This window comes from Ornithorhynchus anatinus, chromosome 10, assembly GCF_004115215.2.
Source record: "Ornithorhynchus anatinus isolate Pmale09 chromosome 10, mOrnAna1.pri.v4, whole genome shotgun sequence".
Classification (NCBI taxonomy): domain Eukaryota; kingdom Metazoa; phylum Chordata; class Mammalia; order Monotremata; family Ornithorhynchidae; genus Ornithorhynchus; species Ornithorhynchus anatinus.
Window position 1 is genome coordinate 45,652,994 of NC_041737.1, and position 22,604 is coordinate 45,675,597.

Consider the following 22,604-nt stretch of genomic DNA (forward strand, 5'->3'; position numbering starts at 1 on the left):
CATATATGAACGCTTTTGGCTTTCATACAATCTTAAATGAAAACAAATCTTCATACCTGATCGGAAGCATTCAATAATTTGTTGAATACCAGATTTTGACGTCTGAAGTGGTTGCTGCAACAAGGGTGGATCTCCGGGTTCCAGGATATATACTATGTAAAAGACAACAAGCCCCACCCCCAACCACAAAAAGGTTATTGGCAATGTCCATGTATTCATTAACAACGTTCCACATTACTAAATGGAATGATTATTATATCTGCATATATCTCAAATACTTCTTCTAGTGCAAAATAAAACAATGGAATTAAATGTCTAGGAAAACACATCCCCCCCAAAACATCCTCATGTCAATCTTTGTTTAATCTATCCATCAGTCATATTTACTGAGCACTTAGTACTTACACTGTACTAAGCTCTTGGGGCAGAACAGAGTTCAATCCCTTTTTGGTCTGGAATTCCCTAGCACCTCCACCCCCCCTCTTTATTAGAATGTTATCTGTTAGACATAGTTTAAAATTTTAGAATCAACATGGCGAGGTCTCCCCTTAGGAGTTATTTCAGCTCCCAAGGGATTTGGCTGCAGTTCCCCGCTCTCTGAGACCACTTTCGGGAGTTGTGGCTCTGCAGCCAATGCCAGACCTGCTGCCACTAGCTTCTACAATCCCATTCAGCCCTACGGTGGCACATTCTAGGAACCAGGTCAGTAGCTTCTACAATTCCATTCAGCCCTGCAGTGTCACAGTCTAGAAATCAGGTCAGATTCTCTTCCAACACCCAGAACCTTCAGTCAAAGGACATGGAAAATAGGAGAGACAGAGGAATGGTGACAGAAATCATTCTCCTCAACACTGCTCCCTGGTTATGCCCAGAAACGAGCACCTCGGAGTTCTGATAACCCAAAGCACGGTAATCCTGTCAGTCAACTCACAGGTGTGTATTGAGTATCTACTGTGTTAAGCACGGCACTGAATTACAAGTTAAAAAGAACACAGTTCCTGTCCTTGAAGACCTGAGACAATTATAAATACAGATACACAAAACACCACTGACCAAAATATAAATAAATAAAAAACTATTCTAGAACTCCAAAGTCACAAAAGATACAGCATAGTTACACATTTCATAGTGTACTTCTGTGAGTGAATGAAGCCAGAAGAGATTTAGGAAGAGGAGGAAGGTTTTGGGTAGAAGTAAATGAAAGAAGAGAAGGGATGGGGTTTGGCCAAAGAAGAGAAGGTGGCATTAAATGACAGCAACATTATCAAGATAGGCAAATTCTGTGTGGGGGGGACGATAAACAAGTTTGTTTGGCCAGAGGAAAGGAAGGGGAACTGTGATGAAAGGAGAGCAATTATAGTAAAAGGGAGGCCAGTTACTGTCAGTTTAAAGCCTCAGACTGGGAGTTTTAATTTCATTTAAGCAGCATTATGTCAGCTTAGGCCTTTAAAAAGGGAAATAGTAATAATTATAGTATTTGTTAAGCACTTACTACATGCCAGGCATTCTACTGAGCGCTGGGTGGATACCAGCAAGTCGGGTTGGACACAGCCTCTGTCACACGTGGGGCTCACCGTCTCAATCACCATTTTACAGATGAGGTAACTGAGGCCCTGAGAAGCGCAGTGACTTGCCCAGGGAATGACATGACCAAAAAAGATTCAAGGCTTACTTCCTCTAAGAAGCGTTCCTCAATTATTCAATTCACTCTCCAATCACACCATGCATCCTGACCCATTTCTCCCTGCCCCAACTCACTGGAGTAATTGTTTTTCTTTCACATATTTATAATGACTAAATGCTAGTCAGCCTGGTACTCGCTGTTAGACTGTGAACTCCTTGAGATCAAGAACCATAGCTGTTCTTCAACAAATACCCCAAGGGTCTGGTACTTCGGAATGAACGCAGTATGAACTCTATCAGAAATGGAGCCTAGCTGAATGATCATTCTTGCTGTCTCATGAAGGACTGAATGAGGGAGAGGAGAGGATAAGTAATAATAATAATAATAATGTTGGTATTTGTTAAGCGCTTACTATGTGGAGAGCACTGTTCTAAGCGCTGGGGGAGATACAGGGTAATCAGGTTGTCCTACGTGAGGCTCACAGTTAATCCCCATATTACAGATGAGGTAACTGAGGCACAGAGAAGTGAAGTGACTTGCCCACAGTCACACAGCTGACAAGTGGCAGAGCCAGGATTCGAACCCATGACCTCTAACTCCCAAGCCCGGGCTCTTTCCATTGAGCCACACTGTGATTCAGCAGCACGCTGGAAAGGAACTGAGCTAGATCTGGGAACCTGGCTCTGGAGAAAGAAATGTTACCAAAGAACTGGCAGGATGTATTGATAAGTTGGACAAAGAGAGCAAAATCAGTCAAGTGATGGCATTGAGTGAGCACTTACAGTATGCAAGAGCACTGTATTACGCATTTGGAAGAGTACAAGGGCAGAGATAGACATGACCACTGCCCTCGAGGAGGTGGAAGAGTATTTGAAAGCAAGAGAATAACATGGTTTTCATGGTGGGATGCTTAAAAGTGGGCAAGTGGCAGCACTGCCCCGGGAAGAGCACAGGCCTAGGAATCAAGGGACTTGAGTTCTAATCCCTGATCTCCCACTTGCCTGCTGTGTCACCTTGGGCAAGACACTTACCTTCTCTGGGCCTCAGTTTCCTCATCTGTTGAATGGGAACTAAATATCTGTTGTCCCCTTATGCGCCCCTTAGACTGGAAGCCCCATGTGAAAATAGGTCTATTTGATCTGAATGTGCTGAATCTACCCAGCCTTGACCACAGAGATTGGAAGAGACTAAGCGCTTAACACAAACCATTGTGATTATTATGTTTGGAGGAGAGATGAGTTTCATCTTAGATATGTTTAGTTTGGGACAGCATTGGAGTGTCCAAGTGGAGATGGGCTGGGCGGGCTGCCCCTACCTTAGTGTCTGCGATGGAAAATTTGGAGGAAAGGTAATCCCAGGCAACTATCTTATCTCTTTTCTGCTTCCCCCAACCTTACCTGTACCCCACCTTTCTACATCCCCCTCGCCTGGAAAGAAATGAGGCCACTCAGTGAACTGCCACATGCTTTCAGCTACCTGCTCCTAGGGTTGGAACCTGCAGCACATGCCCACATCCTTCTGCTGCCTGTTCACCTAATCAGGGAGCCGAAAGCCATCTATGTGCTTAGTGGAGACAGCCATCAGTCAACTGAGCTCCCTATAGTTCCCAGCCTGCTTTCTCTTATTAGCCAGGTCAATATTTCTAGTCTTCAGCAGATTCTTCGGGTGTGTTATCAAGAATCATGTACATACACTGCTTTAAAAATAACTTTTTTTTTTTTTTTAACTCTGACCATAACTTTTCTATAGGATGTGAAAAATCATTATTTTTCCACTTCAACAGATCAGAAAATTTTATTTTTTCATTAACTAAGGAGTGTAGTATTACACTATTCCGTTAAACTACAAAATGACAGCAGGAAATGAAAAAAAGGTGAACTGCATCCCTCAAACACGTAATGACAATAAGAAATGAAAAAAAAAATGAAATGCATCGCTCAATCAGGTAATGGCATGCCTTCTCCCCTACATGAAAGAAATGTTCCATCATCTTCCCAATCCAAATAACTATGCTGTGCAAAAGAGGGGGAAGGCCCACAATTCCAAGACACTGAAAATGTCTAAAAGTGCTACAAGAGACAGTTGTGTCTAAGAAGGCAAAGGAGCAACTCCTCCCCACCTACCCCCCCTGAACTTTAGAATCCCTTCTCCAGAATACAGCTCCTAAGAATATTTTGCCTTTCTCCAAGATGCAGCTGTTATTTAACTGGTAAAAGAATGTGGTTAGCCTAGCCATCTGGCTTCCTGCAGCTCTAAGGGCACCCTGATCTCACCTAAAAAAACCTAGTTGGTTTAGGTCAGCCTCATTGCATCTCAGGACCTTGTGACTCACCCTGGAAGATCTCAAATAATAATTATTATTATGGCATTTGTTAAGCGCTTACTATGTGTCAAGCACTGTTCTAAGCACTGAGCACTGTTCTAAGTGCTCCCAATTAACTTGGAGAGAATATTCCAGACTCCACCAGAGGGGAATTAAAAGCCACTGAGAGTGGGCCTTGTGCATTTTAGACATGAGCCACTGCTCCCACCATTCCAGTCTATCTCCCCAAGAATCCCAACCACACCCATTTTCACTCCCACCCTTAAAACACAAAATTTCTCCCTCCTCACCCTGCAAAGTCTTCCCCAGGTCACCACCGTCCACACTTTCCTATCTCACCAGCTCCTTCCTCCTCTCCCTATCAGGATATGTACAACTCTAAGGACACCTGTCCAAAGAGAACAAGAAAAGCTCTTCCCTGATCTCCCAAGGCTCCCTCCAAGCTGGTGATCCAACCCTCCATCCTCCACACATATCCTGCCAGAAATATATTCCTCACAGATAAACCAGTATTTGAGGGATACTATGACTTCCCCACTTTCGGGTAATCCCCATGCAATCATTCCCAGAACTGGTTCTTTAAGATACACTTTATCATCCTAAAACTGGACCCCAATACCCTACTCGATCCTTCATCACCAACACCCAGTTTCCACCAGGGACACCATCCCACCACCCCACTCACTGGGGCCCCCAAACTAATTTAGGACCAATTCTACAAACACCCTTTGATGCTGGGATGTTACCGATCGTACGGCACTGGTCTTCATCCTAAGGCCACACTGTCATGACACTACCGCTTGACTTCTCCTCCCATTCAAACCTTAGAAACTCCCTACCAACAAATGTCCCCCTTTCCCTTCTCTTGGAACCCTCTCTGGGCACCCCCTTCTCTCTCACACCCTCCTGGGACAGAACAGTCCTGGTACCCTGCCTGATTTCAGTTGGTCCCTGGGGGTAAAAGAAAAGTACTACTTAATCTTAGCTTAGAAGACAGAGCTGCCACAAATAATTTGAAAAGTTTATCTCAATGAAATATAGTCCCCTTCAAAAGAAAGAGATTATTTCAAAGTTTGTGCTAACTTCATCTTGATTTACTTTATTTTAAAAGATGATGAAAAAGATTCTGATCCATATCAGCAGTTTGTTAGGGTAAAACTCAGGGGTGTTTTGAAACATTTGACTACTTGACTCTCTGACTGATCACAAAGTACCTGCAAGTTAAAAAGTTTAAAATTACAAAGATGATTCCAACTATCTTGAGAAAATGAATCGGAAAGGAAGCTTGGGGGGATTCAAATCCAGGCATTTCTGCTTTAAATCAGTAGCTGTGTTCTTGAAATCTCGTGCTATAGGAAAACTGCATTATAGTGCCACTGATTCAATGGGAATTAATGGTTTAGAGGGTTAGATGGCTCAGATACCACTGTGACTGACATCTTTTTGATGCAAATCCCTATCCTATTGTTATATCCACCATTACCATCAGTGGTATTTGTTGAGCACTTGCAGTGTGCAGAGCACTGAACTAAGCACTTGGAAGAATACAAAAGAGTGAGTAAACAGGGTCCCTGCCATCAACAAGCTTACAGTTCAGAAGCAGAGCCACCACCTGTAGCATGCCTTACAACTTAGCCATTCATGGTTAAATTCACTATATTAAATACTGTAAAGCTGAAAAAACCCAAAGCAACACAAAGGACTGTACTGAACAGTACTGTAAGGTTGAGAGAGGCTGGAAAACATGGCAGCGTCGTCACCTCGACCGACACCAACGCACATCCCCATCTTCCGATATCACATCGCGGTCTATCCAGATAGGATGTGCATTTTCGGAAGAATTTTCACTAGTTCCCTAACACCACTGCTATCCAAAACACACATTATGGAAGACCTGAGTAACTGATCAATTCTTCTTCATTTCCAATCATAGGGTGGATAGGATTTTTTTTTAAAAGAGGCTGGAGGCGGGAACATTGGCTGATAGGGAATTTGTTCCCCGTTCTAATGATCGGCTGCTTTTAGAGGAAAAGGTGAAGGGGCTTAAGCTTTGGCACAAAGAAGGTGGGAGGATCAGAGAAGTAAAATCCAGATCATTCTCGAGGCCATAGTCTGAACCCCTTCAGCCCTCTGTAGGTGGAGAAACCCAACTCAAAAGTAAGAAAACACTACTATACATACCTATTGTTTAAAATAAACCAAAAGATTCCTTCACCTACATAACTGGCCTTATTAATGAAGCATTAGTCTATAATCTGATATAAACCCTTCAATGGTTCCTCAAACACATACCCCCACAATTCCATAGAGGAAGATTGACATTTTCATTCATTTTATCGAGTTTTACGGTCACAATAATTTTCTATACTCTTATAAATTCAAAGATAGTTAAAAAAACCCACAATCTTTAAAATGTTTAAGATAATAACAATCATGGTATTTGTTAAGTCCTATGTGCCAAACATCGTTCTAAATACCAGGGCAGATAAGAGGTCATCAAGTTGTCCCACGTGGGTCTCACAGTCTTAGTTCCCATTTTTCAGATGAGGTAACTGAGGCACAGAGAAGTGGCTTGCCCAAGGTCACACAGCAGACAAGTGGAGGAGTTGGTATTAGAATAATAATAATAATGTTGGTATTTGTTAAGCGCTTACTATGTGCAGAGCACTGTTCTAAGCACTGGGGGAGATGCAGGGTAATCAGTTCGTCCCACGTGAGGCTCACAGTTAATCCCCATTTTACAGATGAGGTAACTGAGGCACAGAGAAATTAACTGACTTGCCCACAGTCACATAGCTGACAAGTGGCAGAGCCAGGAGTCGAACCCATGACCTCTGACTCCGAAGCCCTGGCTCTTTCCACTGAGCCACGCTGCTTACCCACGTCCTCTGACTCCCGAGGCTCTGCTCTTTCCACTAAGCCTCGCTGAAGATCCAGATTTTGGTAAAACCAACCCAACAATGGCAGAGCAAAGTCGTTGGGGCATGTGGGGCCGAGGTAATGTGGGGGAAGGGGAAGGCCTTCATAACCATTTGTTCTGCCCAGTGCTGCTAGGGTATCGCAATCCTTTGGGCCAAACTGGGAGCTCTGACTTCCAGGAGCCCACTGAAAAATTGTGGGAGGAGTTGGAGCCTCCACCTCCTCCTCCTCCTCCTCCTCCACCTGCTGCTTGAGCACTTTTGTGAAGGACAGAGTCCCCGCAATTGCAGGGAAGAACTTCCTGTCAGTTGGGCTCCTCCCAAAAGCATACTGGACACACCCCTCTCAGTAAGAGAGTCAGTGTGTGGGTGCTTGTAGGTGTGGGGCAGAGAAAGAAAGAGAAAGAGAGCGTGTGCGTGGTTTTTTTCCAAAAGTCAAATCCCAAGGGAAAGGGAAAAATACTGAGGCAGCTTTCCTGTGGACCATTTGATACATCTGAGTAACATAAATCTATCTGGGCTGGTTGGATTTCATCTCTAGTCCTATTTCAATTTTCAGGGGGGAAAAGCAAAACATGTATGTGTCTGAAAGCACACACATCACCTGAGTACACACTTTTCTCTTTACCAGAGATGAAATGGTGTTTACATGCTGAGGATGAGTAGGCACAATTCAAAGAAAGTAAAGATCAAATAATCAGGTAAACCACCCAGCTCTTTAAGGCAGATCACAAAGTGGATTTTTGGGGGGGGGGGTGCCTGAATTATCTAGTGGTGCCTGACTACATGAAGCAGATATGCAAATAACCAGACCATTGCTCTCCCTTCCCTTGGGTTTTGCAGACCCAGGTAATATTTCTGCTTTAATTCCAAGCAAAGATTCCCGAGCGGATGACTTTGAAATCGTTCACGGTATTGATGTATGTAGAAAAATCTCTCACTTCTGAAACTTTTCTGTCAATCCCCACCATAAAAATGAGGGCGCATTATTAACGATGTAAAAACCAGCTACAATTTCCCAGCCAGCTTTTCTTGGACAAACATTCCCTGAGAATACTTCAAGTTAGAGAAAAGCATATTCTTTAACAAAATAAGAGGTGCATTTACCATCACCTGAGCAGCCAAGGGACCCTTTAAAATAGCTCAACTAAGGGTCATTTCATGCCTCCTAAAAGTTCAGAGAAAATAAAGTTATGGTCCATTTGTTTAGTATACGTAAAAGGCATCCCGCACTTATGGTCTTAAAAGATTTTTTAAGAACAGTGATTTGCGGGACGAACCGGAGCTCCCCCAGACCGCCTTCTAACGTGGAGCAGAACTTAGGGGCATTCATTCATTCAATAGTATTTATTGAGCGCTTACTATGTGCAGAGCACTGTACTAAGCGCTTGGGATGAACAAGTCGGCAACAGATAGAGACAGTCCCTGCCGTTTGACGGGCTTACAGTCTAATCGGGGGAGACGGACAGACAAGAACAATGGCAATAGAGTCAAGGGGAAGAACAGGGCATTACACTGGTCTTTGAGAGAAATGGGGGTGGCTGAGTAACTAACTAAATCTGGCGGAAACAATTTGGCGTGACACTTCTCGGCTGTCATTTTAAGGGGCAGAGTGAGGAGGATGCCCCCTGACCGGACTGGGCCACGGCCTCCCGGGCTGCTCTGTAATCGTAATTCATTCATTTATTTGATGGCATTTATTGAGCGCTTCCTGTGTGCAGAGCAATGTACTAAGCGCTTGGAAAGTACAATTTGGCAACAGATAGAGACAATCCCTACCCAGCAAGGGGCTCATTGTCTCGAATAGGCGAAACACTGTGGAAAGAGGCCGGGCTTGGGAGACAGAGGTCGTGGGCTCTAACCCCGCCTCTGCCACTTGTCAGCTGTGTGACTTTGGGCAAGTTGCCTTCCATCTCTGTGCCTCAGTGACCTCATTGGTAAAATGTGTGTGGTGGGAGAGATGCGAGCCCCACGTGGGGCAACCTGATGGATCCGGTACCTCTCTACCCCGGCGCTCAGAACAGTGCTCGGCACAAAGGAAGCGCTTGGCAAATACTACCATTATTACTATTACTGGCAGAGTCTAGAATAATATAATAGCGATGGGATGTATTACTCTTATCACCGTATTCCTGGGCCGGTGGGATTCCGGGTTGACGGGCCAGGGGGGAGCCGCCCCTGTCCCCACGCCGGGCCCGGGCAGCCGAGCCGGCGGGCAATCGGATGGTGGTGGGGGCGGCCGAGGGAGGCGGGGGGGCCAAGCCGCACCAGTACCTGGCTCGCAGCATCCATGGTGATGGTGGTCCGTCTGACAGCACTTGTCCCTTAGAGGCATTTTCAGTGGGCGCGACCTACTTCCCTCCTACAGCCCGGAGCTCCTCATCGTGGCTCTGTCCTCTCTGTCTCCTGCTGAAACAAGCAACGGTCCCCCTGTCACAGGAGGATGAGGAGGAGGAAGATGAGGAGGATGGAAAGGAGGACAGAAAGGAGGAGGATGAGAAGGAGGAGGATGAGGACGGAAAGGAGGAGAACAGAAAGGACGAGGAGGAGGAGGAGGACGACGAAAGGAGGAGGACGAGGAGGACGGAAAAGAGGAGGACAAGGAGGATGAGGAGAAGGATGAGAAGGAGGAGGACAAGAAGGAGGAGGATGGAAAGGAGGAGGAGGAGGAGGATGACGACGAGAAGGAGGAGGACGAGAAGAAGGAGGACGAGAAAGAGGAGGATGAGAGGGAGGATGAGGATGTGGAGGAGGTTGAGGAGGAGGAGGATGATGATGAGGAGAAGGAGGATGAGGAGAAGGAGGATGAGGAGCAGGAGGATGAGTAGGGTGACGAGGAGGAGGAGGAGGGCGACAAGGAGGACGACGACGAAAAGGAGGAGGGCGAGAAGGAGCAGGAGGAGGAGGAGGAGGGCGAGGAAGGAGAGGACGAGGAAGATGAGGAGGAGGAGCTGCAGCTGCCATTTTTCAGCCTTTTTTCCGCCCTTTCCCCACCGTCCCGCCCCCAGACCCCCTCTCCAGGGTACTGCCCGGCCACGGGAAGGAGGGAAAGTTTGGATGGGTTGGGATCCCCCCGTCCCGTCCCGTCCCGCCCCGCCCCGCCCCGCGCCCCCTCTTAGACGGTGAAGCCCGCTGCTGGGCCGGGATGGTCCCTGCTGCCCAACCGTCCGGTCCAGGCGCTGAGCCCAGTGCTCCGCACAGAGGAACGAGTGAATGAACTGGGGGAGGGGGAGCTGCAGGGGGAGGGGGTCCTGAGGGAGGGGCGCGCCCGCGCTGAGGGTTTCCCCCGTTTCAAAAGGGAGGGAAAGGCAAGGGGGGCTGCGGGCCTCCCGGCCAAGCGACCGAGGAGTTGCAGCCGCTCGGGCCCCGGTGCCCGCAGGAGGCTCTCACCAAGTCCTGGGCCGGGCAGGCCGGGCAGGCCGGGCAGGGAGGGCCGGGAGGGCCGGGGGCTGACAGGAGCCTCCGCTGCCGCCGCCGCCGCCGCCGCCGCCGCCGCTCCACCTGCAGCGCGCTCGTCGGCGCGCTCTTCCTCCTCTCCCCACCGCCCGCCCTTTTTCCGCCCCCCGCTTCGGGCCGCTGCGGGCGGCTCCTCCTCGGAGAGCAGTCGTCGTCGCCGCCGCCGCCGCAGGAAGAAAAGTTTTCTGTGGCCGGTCGGGCTCCTCCCCGCCTCTCCCCCCGCCGTCCCGCCTTGCCGCGGCAGACGGGGGCCGGGGCCAGCGGAGGAGGAGGAGCAGGAGCAGGAGGGGCAGGAGGAGGGGGTGCGGGGGCCGCCGCTGACCCCGGACGGAGATGGGCACGGCAGGAAGTGACAAGCCGCCGGCCGAACGGGGGCCGAACGGGGGGGGCCGAACGGGGGGGGCCGAACGGGGGGAACCGACCGCGGCACCGACCGGGAAGACGGGCGGCCCACACGCCCGCCAACACCACCGCGCATGCGTCGGGCCGCCGCCCCCAACGTGGCCGCTGGGGGGCGCGGCCCGGAGGGGAGGCGGAAAGGGAAGCGCGGGGAGGAAGTGCGGCAGGAGGCCGCGGGGGGGGGGGGGCGGGGGGAGGCCGGGGAGGCGGAAGTGAGGAGGGGAAGAGGAATGGGGGAGGGATGAAGAGAGGAGGAAGTGAGGGGGAAGCGGGAGAGGGAAAGGCAAGGGAGGCGGAAGTGAGGGGGAAGAGCGGAAAAGGAAGTGGGGAATGGGCAGGGGAGAAGGGATGAGGAGAGGAGGAAGTGGGGATGGAAAATGGAAAAGAAGTGGCGATGGGCAGGGGAGAAGGGATGAGGAGAGGCAGAAGTGAGGGGGAAGGGAAGACGAAGTGGGGATAGGAAAGGGAAGACGAAGTGGGGAGGACGAAGAGGGGATGGCAAGGGAGGAAGAAATGAGCATGGGAAGGGGAATAGGAAGAAGGGATGGGAGGAGTAGGAGGGGAGAAGGGGTGGGAAGAGATGAGCGGGGAGGAGGAAGAGGGAGTGGGAAGGAATGAAAGGGGAGGAGGAGGAGGAGGAGGTAATGGAAGAGGATGAGGAAGAGATGGACAGGGGAGGAGGAAAGTGCAAGGATGAAAAGGGAAAAAGCAAGAGAAGGGAAAGAGGACAGGGGAATCAATCAGTAGTATTGAGTGCCTACTCAGTGAAAAGCAATATACTAAGAGTGAGGGAGAGCGCAACAGAAGCATGACAACTGCTTCCCTCAAGGAGCTTACAATCTAACGGGAGAGACAGATAAGGATAAAGGAAACTAGAACTCACCAGAAAAACGGGATTCTGGTATTCGGTGTGAACCTTTCGGAAATACTGATCCTTGCCTTGCCACACACTGACTCCAGAGGGGAATGCAAAGTCCAGATGCGGGGTGGTGGGTAGAGACTGTGCAGGTGTGCGAGGTGTAGCTCCTGTGAAAGCCTGACACAGCTCCAGGAGGGGATGAAGTGGAAGGGGCTTCTCCTAGATAAGGGCTGACTGACCCACCTGGGGTTTTTTGCCCCCTTCACTGACACCACTCTCTGTAAGGTTACCAGTGACCTCCTTCTTGCCAACTCTAAGTCTAATGCTCCTTGACCTCTTGGCTGCATTCGACCCCAGGACACACAATCCATGAGTCAGTGGAACTTACCGAGGCCTTACTCTGGGCAGCTTCCTGAACTGAACTCTTGGGAGAGTACTATAGAGTCCGTAGGCATGATCCCTGCTCTCCAAGAGCTTCCACTCTAGCAGAGAAGACAGATGTAAAATAAATTGCCAATAGGAAAAGCAATCAAGTATAAAGACTTGAACATAAGTGTTGAGGGGTGTGGGAGATGGGTTGAATACCCACATGCTTAGGAAGTAAGGACTTAAATGCATAGGGGAAGTAATTTAGAAGGAAACGGGGTGGGAAAATGAGAGATTAGTCAGGAAATAGCTTCCTGGGATGTGATTTTAGTAGGCCTTTGAAGACGGGGAAAGTAGTGGACTGCTGCCAGATGTGAAAAGGGGGGAAGTTCCAGACAGCAAGGAAGGTGTGAGCATGTAGTCGGTGGTGAGAGAAACAAAAGCACAGCACAGTCAGTAGGTTGGTGTTAGAAGAGCAAAGTATGCAGACTGGAATGAAGTGAGAGAGGAGTGAGACTAGGTAGAGGGGAGAGAGAGCTGATTGAGCGCCTTCAATCTGGTGGAGAGAAGTTTCTAATGCAAGCATGGATAGGCAGCCGTTAGAGGTTTCCGAGGAGTAGGAAGAGATGCCCGGATCAATGCAATAATAATAATAATTGTAGGATTTGTTAAGCACTGTAACAATGTGCCAAGCACTGTACAGAGCCCTGAGGTAGATATGAGATCATCAGATCCCACAGGGGGCTCACTGTCTAAGTAGGAGGCAGAACAGGAATCTTCATCTTGCAGATAAGGGAACTGAGTGAGGCACAGAGAAGTTAAGTGGCTTGCCCAAGGTCACACAGCAGGTCTGCCACCCAGGCCCATGCTCTTTCCACTAGGCCATGCTATTTCTCTAGCAGTACAGAAATGATATGGGCAACAGAGTGAAGTATGAGCTGAAGACAAGAGAGGCTGGAGAAAGGGAGGTTAGTAAAGAGGTTGATGCAGTCAGTGGTCAAGGTGAGGGCTTGAACTAACAAAGTGGCAGTTTGGATCCTGAAGATGTTGTGAAGATAGCACCGCCAGGATTTGGTGACTGGCTATGCGGATCGAAGGAGGGGGTAACTCAAGGACAACGCCAAGGATGCAGGCTCATGAGACGAGGAGGATGGTGGTGTTGTCAACAGTGATGGGAAAGTCGTGGGAAGGAGGGGATTTGGAGGGGAAGATGAGTTCAGTTGAATACCCTAGCAGAAATGTTTTGAAGGCAGGAGGACAGGCGAGATTGCAGAAAAGGAGTGAGATCGGAACAGGAGAGGTGGATTTGGGAATGATCTACATAGAGATGGTAGTTGAAGCCATGGGAGCCGATAGAAATTACGAGGAGAGTGAGACGCAGAACTGAGCCTTGAGGGTCCACTCCTTTCACTTGAAAATAATATCGAACCTTAGTATTTCTGACACTTCTAAACAATATCTAACCTTGGTATTTCTGACACTGTTCTCTCCCGTTTCTCTTGGCTCTCCTCTTACCGCTCTGGCTGATCCTCCACAATCTCTTTCACTGGTTCTTTCTTGGCCTCCTATTCCCTAGCTCAGTGTCCCTTAAGGCTCAGTTGCAGGTCCTCTTCCCTTCTCAATCTCCATTCACTCCCTTGGCACTAGGATCTGTGCCCTTTGGGCATTTGGCATTTGCCCCGCTCTCAGCCCTACAGCACTTTTGTGCATATCAATAAATTATTTATAGTAATGTCTATCTCCCCCTGTAGATTGTAAGTTCACTATGGGCAGGGAACATATCTGCCAACTCTGTGGTACTGTACTCTCCCAAGCACTTACTACAGTGCTCTGCACACAGTAAGAGCTCAATAAATACCACTGATAGGTGGTTTGGGTAACTCATCCACTCCTGTGGCTTCGTCTACCTCCTCTATGATTCCCAAATCTACCTGGCTAGCCCTGAACTCTCTCTTCCTCTGCAATTTCACATTTCCTCCTGCCACCCTGTTGGCACCTCCACCTCAGGGCCTCCAAAACTGAACTCCTCAAGTTCCCTCCCAAATCTACTCTTCCATTTCTCTTTCCCATCAAAGGTGACCCCACCACCATCCTCCCCATCTCTAAAATTTGCAACCCTGGCATTATCTTCGACTCGTCTCTCTCTCTTTCACGCCCTTTACTCAGTCCCCCATCAAATCCTGTCAGTTCTTCATCCCCAACATTTTCCAAAATCTGCTCCTTCCTTCCACTCCATCTGCCCTGTACATAAGTGCTCTGAGAAGAGGGAGGGAGGGCAAGTACCCAATCAATTCTTTCTCTCCTACGTATCTATTCGTCTCCCACTACAGCCCACCTTGCATATGCTGTTCACCTCAAGCCAGCCTAATCACTGTACCTCGTTCTTATCTCTCCCACTGCTAAAATCACGTTCAGTTCCTCCCTCCTGCCTGGAGGTCCTCCCATTCTTCCACTGACCCCCATTTTCAAGCTATTCCATGCCACCAAAACACTTGGGTAGTTGCCTTCCCTCTCCCCTTAACATTTATGTTTGGCCCTTCGTATGCTATTTCTCCCTTCTGTCTGTAATGTATTTTAGCATGACTCTCCTGCCAGAGTAAGTAGGTGCCCCATAAATGTTTTTGGTTAATCGTGGAGGAGGTGAGCTACAGGTAGGCATGTTAGGAGTCTAGAGAATGCATTGGATGGTGCCTCTCCAGTACCATTTGGTTCGGCCTAGCCCCTCAGCAGCCGGCTTGCCAACCCCACTGTCCCTTAAAAACCGATCCCATTAGCGCTGTCCAACCCTCAACTCTGCTCTGAGCCTGCCAATCGTTCTGTTTCCAGGAGAAAGAGGAGGGGACAGTAGCCTGCTCGTCCCCACCTCTCTTCCTCCTTTCTTTCCTCCCATCGCGCCCACTGGGGAGCTCAGGGTGGGAGCCAAGGGGGTTTGTTCCAGGGAGGAGCTGGTTGGATTGGCCGGAGGAGGGGGACATTTCAAGCCTGAGCAGGACCCCTGCCCAACCCAAACTGCAGGCCCATTCTCCCAGTGCACTGCGAGGAGAGAGAGCCAATCATGGCCAGGCGCAAAGGCTGAGAAGCAAAGGGGCACCCAATCTCGAGATTCTGTCCCTAGCCCCAGTAGAGGGCGGGGGTCCAAGAGGGACTGATCTGTCCCTCAACCCCCACCCAACCCCACATCCCTTCTCCCATTTTTATTTTTGTCCCTACATAAACCAGGTCCTGGTTTATCGCCTTACCAATCACATTACGCTACATAAAGGGTATAATATCGTGAGTGTACAGGCAAGATTTTTTTTTTAACTTTCACCCCCGGAGACAGAAAAAAAAACAAAAGGGGAGGAGAATAAAGGTGGGGAAAGAGGGGATGAAATGACTGAGGAGAAAGAAAGGGAAAGAAGGTGGAGGAAGGAAGAAGAAAAGGGAATAAAAGAGAAGGAAAAGAAGGGCAGTGGATGCAGCAGTGGATGGCACCTGCTTGAAAGGGGAGGAACTATTGCATGTGGCTGCAGCCACCCAGTACACAGTATATGCACCAAGAAGAAAAGGTTGGGTTGTGGAAAACTGAGGGTTCAACTGTTGAGACATCCCCCAAACCCACTGCAGATGCGTGTGTCCAAGAGAGAAGCAGTTTTGCAGCAAAACCGCATTGCTGTAAACTCTCCTTCTGTGGCTTTAAGTTCTGTAGAATCAAGCTGAGGACGTGGTTGCTTTCACACAGTTACTAGTTCTGGGGTGTTTTTTTGGAAGCCGCACCAGGGCTCTCACAGACAAAGCTTAGTTCCCAGCTGCAGCCTGAGATGGGCGTAAGGGAGGGAAATATGAATGCAATATGTATTACTGCTTGTTTTGCAAAATACGTGGATCCTGAGTACACTGGACACAGAAGAAGCAGTGTGGTCCAGTAGATAGAGCACAGGCCTGGAAGTTACAAGGACCTGACTTCTAATCCCGGATCTGCCACTTGTCCGCTGTGTCACCTTGGGCAAGTCCCTTTACTTTTCTGTGCCTCGGTTCCCTCATCTGTAAAATGGGGATGATGACTGTGAACCCCATGTGGAACATGGACTGTGTCTAACCTGATTAACTTGTATATACCCCAGTGCTTAATTCAGTGCCTGGCACGTAGTAAGCGCTTAATGAATGCCCAAATAAACCAAACAAAAAACAGTCTCCTCTCCCAAGATACCTCAGCTAGAGAACACAGCCGAGTTGGACGCCTGTTCATTTCCATTTTGATAATGTAGTACAGGGTCACACCTAGATTAAATAGTATGTTCACCAGGAATCTTTATCTACTTTTCCATTAGGAGAAGTTGAAGACCGTATGAATCATTGCAGAAGAGAACGCATTTGTCCAAGCTATTGATTAACAGGTGCAGTGACTAAGTGTATGTGTCATTTTGCAGTCCAAAAGGGTGTTCCTGCAGGTCCAACCACACCCTCCTACCCAGAAGGTTCTAGTAGGGCCTGCCACGGTTCTCGAAGGCAAGTCCACAGACCAATGGGTGCTTTTTGACCTCTTACCCTTCCACCAGCCAGGCCTAGTCTCTAAATAGAGGAAGCACATTCCAATCAGCATCATTACGGTACTAAACTGCCAAACCTGGGAATGTCATCAGATGCAATTCAAATGAGTCATGGACTGATGTCACAGGTTTCAGTCGCATCTTGCTACGTACAGTTGCTAAGCTTGCCAATCAGTCAGTAGTATTGAGGGTTTTCTGTGTGCAGGGCACTGTGCTAAGCACTTGAGCCAATAGAACAGCCCCCCCCCCCACTCCAGGGTCACTTGTTGGCAATTTGGGGATTGTTGATGCTAGTTAAATGACACATAACTGGATTTTAATTGTGGGTACGTAAGTCGAGAGTTTCTTTTGGCTTATGACGTATTGCTACCAAGTCCAGAGAAGTCTCCGTAGGTATGTGCGTATATGGGAATTTCACCCAACAATTTAATCGATCAGTCAATAGTATTTATCGGGCATTTACTGGGCAGCATGTGCTACACTAAGCCCTTGAGAGAGAACAATACAGTAGAAGACACAGTCCCTGTGTCCAAGGAGTTTACAATCTAACAGGAGAGATGGGCAATGATAATTATAATAATTATGGTATTGGTTACATATTGACTATAATTCAAGCACTGTGCTAAGCACTAGGGAAGATACATGTTAATCTGGTCAGATACAGTCCATGTGGCTCAGAGTCGAGAGGAGAGGAGAGGGAGAACGGGTATTGAATCTCCATTATACTGATGAGGAAACTGAGACACAGACAAGTTAAGTGCCTTACCCAAGGTCACCCAGCAAGCAAATGGCAGAGATGGGATTAGAACCTGGGTCCTCTGACTCCCAGGCCCGAGGTCTTTCCACTAGGCCATGCTGCTAGGCACAAAATAATTTACAAAAAGGAGGAAGAAGGGGAAGGAAAGATAGACATGGCTTTTTGTCTGTGACCTCTGGGAATGGGGAGATAAGTGCGCAGCAAGAGCTCAATACCATGACCAAAAACGACAGGGCCCAGAAAGGGAAATGCCTAAACTAGGGGGATAGATAAGTGGCCCTCCCTCCTCACATCCCGCAGTCCCCTGTGTTTGTCATCTTCAAGGCCCTTCTGAAATTACATTTCCTCCAGGAGGCCTTCCCTGATTAATCTCTCACCTCCCCATCCTATTTAACCCCAAACTACCAAACCGCATCTCTTAAACACTCAGAAACTCACACCAACACCACTTCCCTCTCCACCCCGTCCCACCTTTATCCCAGTTAGACTTTATTTCAATCTTTACATTCTGTTACTTCCTTCTACCTGTAATTTGTTTTACTGTCGGTCTTGCTCCCCCCGCCAAAACACACACACACACACCAATAATGTACTCGCCCAAGTGCTTAGCTCGACTGATAATTGAACAGCTGTTCTAGCACTCCAGCTCTTAAATCTTACCCTCTCCCCTCGGCAGAGCAGAAGCAGCGTGGTCTAGCGGGTAGGGGTCGGGCCTGGGAGTCAGAGGACATGGGTTCTAATCCTGGTCTTACTGCTTGCCTCCTGTGTGACCTTAGGCAACTCACTTCTCTGTACCTCAGTTTCCTCATCTGTAAAATGGGGATTCAATTCCTGTTCTCCCTCCCTCTTAGACTAAGAGTTAAGACTAAGATCAGACTAGGTCTAATCTGCTTATGCTGTGTCAACCCCAACCCTTAGTACAGTGCTTGGCATCTAGTAAGTGCTCAGAAAGGACCAAAACTAGGATTCTTTGTATAGTTATTACTAATTATTATTAGTTGCCTGGAACCTGGGGATGGCACCTTGTCTTGAGGCCAACTGCCTTCCTTAATCAGTATGATTGATTAAGCACCAACTCTATGCAGCATATTGTTCTAAGCATTTGGGAGAATAAGAGTTTAGAAAACATGATTTTGGTCCTCAAAGAGATTACAGTCTGGCAGGTGAGAGAGACAAAATCAAATACAGAAGGGAGGAGGGAGAGAATGGGAAGACAGCCACGAGGACAGATAAGCATTTAAATAGTACAACGTGTAAACTGATACATACAGAAATGCTTCAGGTGGTTGTGAGGGCACAAATCTGGAGATGGGACAGATGTGCTGAGGTGGTGGTAGTTGGGAGGATATGACCTGTAAAAAAGAAAAATTAATCAGGGAAGGCTTCCTGGAGAAGGTGAGATTTCAGGAGGGATTTGAAGATAGGGAAAGCTGAGTGGCAGCATTTACTGACCACCCATTCAATGTGCATGTACTAGAGGCTTGGGAAGTTCAGAATGATGAAGTGACACTTTCCTTGCCCACAAGGTACTTATACTTTAATGGGAGAGACATAATAATACAACCCTTGCCTTCCATTTAAATTATTTATAGTAATGTCGGTCTCCCCCCACCACCGAGACTGTAAGCCCGCGGTGGGCAGAAAACAGGTCTCTTAACTCCGTTGTACCATACTCTCCCAAGCGCTTAGTACAGTGCTCTGCACATAGTAAGCACTCAATAAATAGCATTGATTGATTGACTGATCTGTAGTTGTCATATGGAGTGCCCGTGAGGAATGCTCCAGAACACCCTGAGGGACAGGGCCAAATCTAATTCCCACTTACGATATTGTCTCCCGGTTCTTAGTACAGTGCTCTGCACAAAGTAAATGCATAATAAATACTATTACAACTAGTACGTGCCAGGCTCTGAGCAGCTCCGGGTTCACTTAGGGTCTTGCAAAGGCTCCTTACTTGTTGGGAGCAAGCAAGGAGCCAAGCAGAGCCAATCAGGAAAGCAGTGGAGGCAAAGAGAGGAGGTTAGGGCTTGGAATAGGGGGCACGTCTCATAGAATTCCGAATCCGACCCCATAATACCTTTTGCTTCAAAGGCATCTGAAAAATTCAATTGGCAAAGTCATTCTTACGGGTAATTCCCCCAATCAGTCATCTCAAATATGCTTAAGTAAAGGACTGCATTGCCCTTGAAAGACAAGGGATTTTGCTGTAATCCTATATTATTATGCTTTAGGTAACATCTCTCAGGAGCCTTCTCTGTGAAGTTGATGGGTTGGTCTGTGCAGAGAGGTGATGATGTAACAACCTTTCTGACCAATTAACAGTAACTGTATCCTCACACCAGTTTGGAACAAAGTCCAGAGCATTACCCTGCCTGCACACGTACATAACTCCAGACACACTTCTTTTCAAACTCGGAAATCGAAACCCGCTATGCACACAAAACATTTGGGTATATAAAGCCAGAACCCCCCTAGTAGGCAGTAAGAGCGTGATTACACTTCTTGTTTGATTTACTGCAGACATTAACATTTGTCCTACTTACTAGCATTCTGATTCTTGAAATTCCGAAAATACATTTAGCAGTTTTCTGTTATTCCCATCAACCATATTAAATAACTTCTTTACAGTGAAAAACGCACCATAAATCTTTCCAAGGAAATGGAGTGATTTTAGAGATGGTCTATTTTAGGTAAAAGACGCAACCTTGGAAGAGCTTTCCTTGCCAAGGTCTCTCATCTTCCTAGAGTGCCTATTAGTAACACCTACAACTTTGAGATAGTTTGAGACATCAGTATTAGCCGAGCCTACTGAGTTCCTCCCATGTGCGGAACGTTCTACTAAATAATTGAGGAAAAGAAGTAGAAGATATGATCCTTGCCTTCATGGAGCATACAGGTCAGTGGAAGCATGTCTAGATTAGAGCTCCAAATAATGAAGATAAAAGACTTTAGTGAAAGAACTAAATCCTTTAAAATCTGAATATTCACTATGGAAACTTCAGATAACCTCAAAAATCCTAAAGACTTAGAAATTATCTTTCTGGGTGATATGAGAGGATAAGTACTCATTTTTTTCCTCTCCTGCCTGATTGATCAATCATATTTATGGAGCACTTACTGAATGCTGAGCACTCTCCTAAGTGCTTGGGAAAGTGCAGTATAACCAAATTGGTAGGTATGTTCCCCACCCACGAGGACTTTAGAGAGAATCAGACATTAAAATAAATTACAGATATATACGTGAGTGCTGGGGGGCTTTGGGTGGGGTGAATTAAGAGTACAAATCCAAGTGCAAGGGTGATGCAGTAGGGAGAGGGAGTAGGGGAAATGAGGGCTTTGTCAGGGAAGGTCTCTTTGCTCTTCAGGGAAGGGAGGAGATGTGATTTTAATAAGTCCTTTAAAGTGGGAAGAGTGAGTGATGGTAATAACCATCTCACTGTACCTCAATCTTGTCTATCTCACCACCGACCCCTGGCCCACGTCCTCCCTCTGGCCTGATACACCCTCCCTCCTCAAATCCAACAGACAATTACTCTCTCCGCCTTCAAAGCTTTATTGAAGGCACATCTCCAAAGGTCTTTCCCTAAGCCCCCCACCCTTTCTTCTTCTCCCATTCCCTTCTGTACCACACTGACTTGCTCCCTTTATTCATACCCCGTCCCAGCCCCACAGCACTTATATACACATCTGTAATTAATTATTTATATTTTCCGCCTCCCCCTCTAGACCCTAAACTCGTGTGGGCAGGGAATGTGTCTGTTTATTACTATATTGTACTCTCTCAAGCACTTAGTGCACATTAAGTGCTCAATAAGTAAGACTGAATGAATCAATGAATGAATATGGAGTTCCAGGCCAGAAGCAGGATGTGGGCTAGGGGCCGCCTGCATGATAGACAAGCTCAAGGTAAAGTGAATAGGTTGCCATTGGAGAAGCGAAGTGAGCATGCTGGGTTATAGTAGGAAATCAGGAAAGTAAGATAAGAGGAGGCAAGGTGATTCATGGTTTTAAAGCCACTAGTAAGGAGTATATGATGCGGGGGTGGATGAGAAACCACTGGAGGTTCTTGAGGGGTGGGGAAACATGGCCTGAATTTTTTTTTAGAAAAATGATCAAGGCAGCAAAGTGAAGTATGGACTGGAATGGGGAGAGACACAGGCTGCAGGGAGGTCAGTAAGGAGACTGATGCAGTAGTTACGATGGGGTAGGATAAATGCTTGGATCAACGTGGCAGCAGTTTGGATGAGAGGAAAAGGCAGATTTTCGTGATGTTGTGAAGACAGAACCGAAGGACTTGGTGGCATACTGAATATGGGAGTTGGATGAGAGAAGTGAGTTAAGGATAATGCCAAAGTTAGGATGGTCATACCTTTAGTCTTAGATTTTATTTAGGGTGATTTTTGTTCCAACTTTAAGGATTTTTTTCCACTCTGATTATGCAAGTAAGGGCTTTACAGATTTTTCCTTGAAATCTTCTGACTTCAGGTCCTTGGGAGCCATTATGCACCTGGTTTTGAAATTCGCTGTGGTTTTCTGTCCTTTGAGGCAAAAAGTCACTGGCAGTTAACAGAGGCAGGCAGTAGATCAAATCTCTGGGTTGATTTAATAAAATACTTCCAATTTTCTTATATCCAAAAATCTCTGAGGGTTATAAAGTAAGGAAGGAGTTAATGTAGTTAAAGTTTTGAAAATGAACCTCAGGGAATTGCTTTTTCCTCTCAGGCAAAGTAGCTCCTATTTAGTGAAAATCCCCACAGGAGCCATGGTTTCAGTGTTCTTGGTGAGATGAGTTGCTAAGCAATGTTAAATCAGGCACTGACACCTGGATGCTGAAGGTAACAGCAGAGTCAAAGAATAGCTGATACTGTGTCCCTATCCCCAAGAGGAGACAAAACGTTAAATCCCATGTCTTCTCCAGAGCTGGAGAGAATGTAATCTAGGTTAAAAACGAATAGAGAGAGCAATGTATTCCTAAATCACTTTAGTTGGAAAAGCATTTTGGTGCTGGTATTGATAGCGGCACATTCGTCAGTCGGCTTCTGCAAAGGCCTGCAAGACCCAAATTGATCAAGGGATAGACAAGATGCTTATGTTCTTGTCCCGGGTAGAAGAACAGTGATGGTGGAATACCCACTAAGTCTGGTGCCTCCCATTTCTTGGTTTTCATAAGTCCTTCTCTGGCATGAGAAGGTTCCTGAAATAATTTTGCACAGAAACTCTAAGTGAGAACCTAAAACAGAGCAGGCAAAGAGGAAAAAACCACCCGTTTTATACTTCTTTACCGTCTGGTTCTAACAGTCACTTTCTTGGCACCCATTACAGTGCTATGTAGTTCACAAACTTAATGTTATAGATACAATCATCTCCTAAATA

General features: G+C 47.3%; 1 protein-coding gene across 5 annotated transcripts in view; it reads right to left on the bottom strand.

Moving 5' to 3' along the window:
* The window catches only part of ZNF800 (zinc finger protein 800), a 36,276-nt gene extending 14,511 nt beyond the window's left edge, over positions 1 to 21,765 (bottom strand). For 2 of the 5 annotated variants that reach the window (XM_039913254.1, XM_029073559.2), the window contains exons 1-3: positions 10,256 to 10,305; positions 9,140 to 9,274; positions 57 to 152 (exon numbers count right to left, since the gene is read on the bottom strand). In XM_039913254.1, the coding sequence (XP_039769188.1) occupies positions 57 to 152; positions 9,140 to 9,200 (157 nt within the window). In that variant the 5' untranslated portion in view covers positions 9,201 to 9,274; positions 10,256 to 10,305. Of the gene's footprint in view, positions 1 to 56; positions 153 to 9,139; positions 9,275 to 10,255; positions 10,307 to 18,500; positions 18,584 to 21,600 lie in introns of those variants that run through there. The other 3 variants (XM_029073562.2, XM_029073561.2, XM_039913253.1) reach the window with 3 other exon arrangements.
* Between the last annotated feature and the right edge of the window lie 839 nt (positions 21,766 to 22,604).